This window comes from Volvox carteri (assembly GCF_000143455.1).
Source record: "Volvox carteri f. nagariensis unplaced genomic scaffold VOLCAscaffold_1, whole genome shotgun sequence".
Classification (NCBI taxonomy): Eukaryota; Viridiplantae; Chlorophyta; class Chlorophyceae; order Chlamydomonadales; family Volvocaceae; genus Volvox; species Volvox carteri.
This window is the reverse complement of record NW_003307545.1, coordinates 3,808,282-3,813,250: the sequence shown is the minus strand read 5'-3', so window position 1 is coordinate 3,813,250 and position 4,969 is coordinate 3,808,282. Positions and strand designations below refer to the sequence as shown.

General features: G+C 55.8%; 1 protein-coding gene across 1 annotated transcript; it reads left to right on the top strand.

The window, feature by feature from the left end:
* Nucleotides 1–786: 786 nt before the first annotated feature.
* VOLCADRAFT_72471 (uncharacterized protein) lies at nucleotides 787–4,188 on the top strand. Its single transcript, XM_002946160.1, has 7 exons — nucleotides 787–992; nucleotides 1,067–1,156; nucleotides 1,224–1,409; nucleotides 1,569–1,625; nucleotides 2,069–2,158; nucleotides 2,570–2,733; nucleotides 3,196–4,188. The coding sequence occupies exons 1-7, from the start codon at nucleotides 900–902 to the stop codon at nucleotides 3,242–3,244; spliced, it is 729 nt and encodes a 242-aa protein (XP_002946206.1). The 5' UTR covers nucleotides 787–899; the 3' UTR covers nucleotides 3,245–4,188.
* Nucleotides 4,189–4,969: the final 781 nt, after the last annotated feature.

Genomic DNA, 4,969 nt, shown 5'->3' with positions numbered 1-4,969 from the left:
ATATTGCGCCAATTGGGCGGTGTGGGTGGGAAGTGGTGGCAACCCTCCCTCAGGCGGGACGAGGTTAGCCGCAGTGATGTCGTTACGCTCACACTCTTTGCGCAACTCACCCTGCCGTGTGCCGCGTTGCGGCTGGAGCGCGGCGGTGGGCCCAGTTACCCTGGCCGGCTCCGCGGCGGCAGCAGTTGGCTGCGCAGTACGTGGGCGCGAGGGTCCGGGACCTGTTGGGTCGTGCGCTCCATTGGCGTTGTTGTCGGCGTCATGCGCCGCAGTGGCTAAAACGCTCCCGCAGTTCGCGGCTTTTCTGCACATAGGAGAGTTCCTCATTAGCTTCCATTAGGAAGCCTAGTGCGGAGCGATAGCCTTGCTCGTCGCAGAATTGTCTGACTTTGTCAAACATGCGCGACGGCGGTGTTATGCCCTTACGCTGGGCACGCCTTACGTACTTCTCATACATTTCCTGGACCTTTTGTACCAGTTCCTTTGCCCTAGAGGGGCTCACCTGGCGCAGCTGATAGCGCTCATGGTCGGCCTTCGCCGACTGGGTGCGCATGGTATTCCCTGGGCTCGCCATGTAAGTCAGATAGAAAATGTTTCTTAAGTTGGAATGTGTTTGCGGAAGCGATGGAGTGCTTGACTCCGAGGTCGTTTGACCGGTTGGTCTAAGATACCAAAATTACATGCTGTGTGTAAAGTGTAATCCCGCAAAATCCCGACAAACCAGTCGTGCACCTGTCGACCAAACGGAACCCATCGCCCGTGGTACTTGGATAGTTGCGCCAAAACCTGACATCCTGGTCTGCAATTGAGCAAAGCCTTACAAACTGTGCTGCTTTCTTGTATTGTTGGTTAGCCCGTTAATATCATAAAAGTCGCGTTGTAAGTAGGAGGCCGTTGCCATGGCCGATGAGGAGCTTTACAACGAGGAGCTGGGCGAGGGCGAGGAGCTTGGTGAGGGCGAAGGCGGCGACGATCTTGAGCAGGGCGGTGAGGTGAGATGCTAAATTGCCACAAGCAGTTTTGGACACGCTTTGGAAGAGTTGCTAATATATCGGCCACTGAACAGGCGCTAGATGAACAGGAACGAGACCTGGACGCCTTGAAACGGAGATTGAAAGACATGGAAGAGGAGGCTGCGCGAATTAAGGCGTTGGCGGTAAGCCTGGATTGTACCAAACCAAGATTGCTTGCGTGTGCTGATCGTTTTGGCGTTATCGCGACAGGGTGTCGCCACTGACGGCGCAGCAGCCGGGACTTCGGGAGCCGCCAATGGCGCTGCAGCGGCAGCCGCTGCAGCGGTTGCAGCTGCCGCTGCTGACGTGGAGAAAGCAGAGATTGACTCGCGGTCCATATACGTCGGGAACGTTGACTACGGATGCACACCCGAGGAGTTGCAGCAGCACTTCGCGGTAAGGTGGGGTCGTCCTGCGGGCCCCCCCCTCTGCCCTGTCAGCGCCCTGGCCACACCACCTCAACCCCTGTCCCCGAAGGACCACCACCCGACATGTCTGTGATAGCATCTTCGCCTCCTCCTGTAATATGTTCATTCAAACTCCGCCCTCCTGCAGCAATGCGGCACTGTGAACCGAGTCACAATCTTGACGGACAAGTTCGGGAACCCTAAGGTGCGATATCTAACAGCCCATTTCCCCCCCCCCCCGGGTCTACTCCTGGGTCACGTGCGCCGCGGGGAAAGGTGTTTGGTCCTGTCAAGGGCGCAACCGTAGCCTTTGTGCTCATGCTTTGTCCCTGCTGAGGCGATCCTCCAGTGCTCTTCTTGACAACGCAACTCTTTTAAGAACAAGCTTCTGCTTGTAGTTGCTTGGTCTCTGAGGCAATCCCAGCAACTTGGTTAGTTGTAGTTTATAACTACACGAACAGGCTATTACATTTTCTCCAGAGGCACTAGCACTTAAGTAAATGCTCCGTCGTGATTTGGTTTAAAGCTACTGAGCCCTTCGGCCCTGATTTGCCTCCTTCCCGAACCCGGACTTTTGCTTCCCCAAGCCCCAACACGGCAACAATCGCAATACGCCTTTTCCTTGCTTTTGTATAAAAAACTATGCAGGGTTACGCCTACGTGGAGTTCTTGGAAGTGGACGCGGTGCAGAACGCAGTGCTCCTGGACAACTCGGAGCTGCGAGGCCGGCAACTTAAGGTAGCAGGGTGGGTCAACTCTTGGGAGCCGTGAGACGCACATCGCCGGCTGGGTGGGTGGGTGTACATGGTGGGGTACGTGTTTATGGAATGGAGGTATGAGAACCTCCCCGGGCTGCTCCGTTGGGGAAGGACTGGAAGAAGCAGTACCGAGGGGAATGCCGCACGTGGGGCGGGATTCCGTCCCCGGCAACAGCGGCATTTTACGTCGCGCTTGCAACGTTGTGCCTCAGCTCCGTCCAAAGTAACGCTCATAATAAAGGCGCGGCTGTCTGACCTTGTTCGTTTTCTCTCCTACTGTCTCCTGGCTGCTCTTGGTCGGTCTGTCATTATCCCCCCTTGTTCGCGCTCACGCGGCGAAGTACAAACAAGAGCTGTGGGTCTGAGTTGCGCCTGGTGGCCGGTGCCGCAGGTCTTGCAAAAGCGCACCAACGTTCCAGGGCTCAAGGTGCCTCGCGGCCGTGGGCGGGGGCGCGGGCCGCCCGCCGGCTACTATCCGCCGCCCCACTACGGAGGCCGAGGGTACTATCCACCACCTTACCGTGGACGTGGGGGCTACTACGGAGCACCCCCGGGGTGAGTGTGGGGCCGTGAGGTGACGTACCGGAGTATTGCGGCAAGAGAGTGTCTAGGTGGAGCTTGATGGCTGTGGGTGGAGCTGGCCGGAGAGGAGGGGTATTGGCTGTGTCCTGATCCTGTGTCCTGGCAACCGCACCGGTCCTAGGTACCTTTCGGTTTGATGCACACACACACACACACACACACACAGTTTGGGAGCACGGGCGGGTCATCGCCGGGCGGGTTTTGTTGGAGGGAGGGTCGGGGTGGTCTCGGTTCAGCGAGCAGGGTAATGGTTTTGTATGGAGAAAAGGGCTCGGTTGAAGCATGCGCCATGCAAAAAATGGACCTAAATCATCAATGGCTTGAGCGCGACGGGATTTTTCGAAATAAAAGTTTTCCTTTTCGCCATCATCTCGTCTACGAATGTCTTGGTGACGTCACCTCGTACGTTGCCTCGTACCATCACGTATACTGCAGGTACCCGCCGCGAGGCCGTGGCCGTGGCCGGTTCTATGCGCCGTATTGAGCGCAGCAGCAGAAGCAGCACCACGTCATTGAAGCGGAACATGTGCCCGTATCAGCAAAGCCGGCACGTGAGCCCGCTTCTGGTTCGCTAAAAATCGGCATGGCGTGCTGCACCACCCCGTCTTTTAAGTCCTCAAGACGGGGTGCAGCTAGGGATGTCAGCATTGGTGTGTATCTTGTGTGTGTGGAAGGGTAGCCTGCGGCATATTGGAAAGTTGGAGCACCCTGTAAATAGCTGGGCGTTTAGGAGAGGCCACGGGTGCCTCTTTCTTGGCGGCAATGGGGCAGTGTCCAAACGGACTGTGAGGGCGGTATGTCTGTGCGGAAGTGTTGTGACGGGTAGGGTTTGGGGAACGAACGAGTTCTGGACTGGCTCGTGTGGCTACCGTTGCGGGCTTAGGGACGGAGGCCAGGTGGGGCGCCATGTCACTCTTTTTAATTTGTTTCCATCAACGTGCAAACAGTAATCATCGCACTTGACATGTGCTGGACCCCTGGACGAAGCGTCGGGCCTTCGAACCACCTTTTCGTTTTGTTGTTTGAGTATCGTTACGATCTTGGATGACCGCAAAGTCGTGCATCCTTGGATGAAGTACGCTTTGCAATAGCTGATAGGAACACCTACGTCTACTACTACATCTATTAATACTACTACGATGGTACGGTTCGCTTGTGCATGCAACGCTTGGATCGGGTTGGTTGCACGTTGGGCTGGTTGCATGCTGGGTTCAAACCCTTATGCTAAACGCACCTTGCTTGCTTGCTCACATTCCGTGAGCCCGAGCGCATTCTATTACTAATGACCTTTTCATTCAAGGATTTTTACGTACGGCGTGACGTGCGAGTTGCACAACGGCTTGTGTGCCCTTTTCCCAAGCTGTCCAACACTCTTGGATATAAACACCTAATTATGAGGAATGACCCACTGCAACGAGCAAAAGGGCGCTGCAACTCTATGCCGAGTTCAAAAGCAAAAAATATTGAGTACGATTGCGGTTGATCAGCAGCGCAGCAGCAGCGCACAGCTATAGCTCAATTAGGCACTTGCCAAACAAGGTTAGCTTTTTGAACGTGCTCGTCCTTTCCTAGAATAAAATTTAGAGCAAGCCCATTGCTTAAACGTCATCGCGTGATCCGTACTCACTACTAACTTATTGTGGGGAAGGCCATTGCGTCTGCGACCACACTCCCGCGGTACCCAAACCCTTCAAAGACAACTCCGATCAGCCATTTGGCTGTTAGTGGGAGGGCGGGTGGGCCGCTCGCACGGCAATCGAGTAGAGAGTACGAAAATAACCTAATGCAGTCATCGACAGCAGAAAACGTAAGCCTCCAGCCTCATGCCGACTCTCTTACCTACCATTCATATTCTCTACCTCGTTCCCAAGACTCCGCCGCGTTGCCTCTAGTTCGGCTCGTGCCACAGGTAACTTCGCTCGTCGCTACTTTGCCATTCACCTTCGCCTCCACCCAGCCTCTGCTTCTCCACAGAAGCGGCGACCTCCTTCGCCGTTGTTACGCCTCGTCTATGCGAATCCTCCTCATCCGACTGTGTCTTCTGCCTACCCGGTGCGCGCCCCCTCTCTCTGCGCATCCTTTTCTCTGGCCCTCTCTTACGGTTGCCTACCTTACTGCAGGACTCGCCCCTTGCCTGTCCGGTGCCGGGCAGGCTTTCCTTGCCTTCCCCGGCCCTACTTGGGGCGCCCCTCCTCGGCTCGTCAACTAC

What these genes read in the sequence shown, in the direction of transcription:
- VOLCADRAFT_72471 (XM_002946160.1), top strand. Translation starts at nt 900, where the DNA reads ATGGCCGATGAGGAGCTTTACAACGAGGAGCTGGGCGAGGGCGAGGAG. An exon ending in TGCGAGGCCGGCAACTTAAG is followed by an intron (nt 2,159 to 2,569) that starts GTAGCAGGGTGG and finishes CCGGTGCCGCAG; the next exon opens with GTCTTGCAAAAGCGCACCAA. An exon ending in TACTACGGAGCACCCCCGGG is followed by an intron (nt 2,734 to 3,195) that starts GTGAGTGTGGGG and finishes CGTATACTGCAG; the next exon opens with GTACCCGCCGCGAGGCCGTG.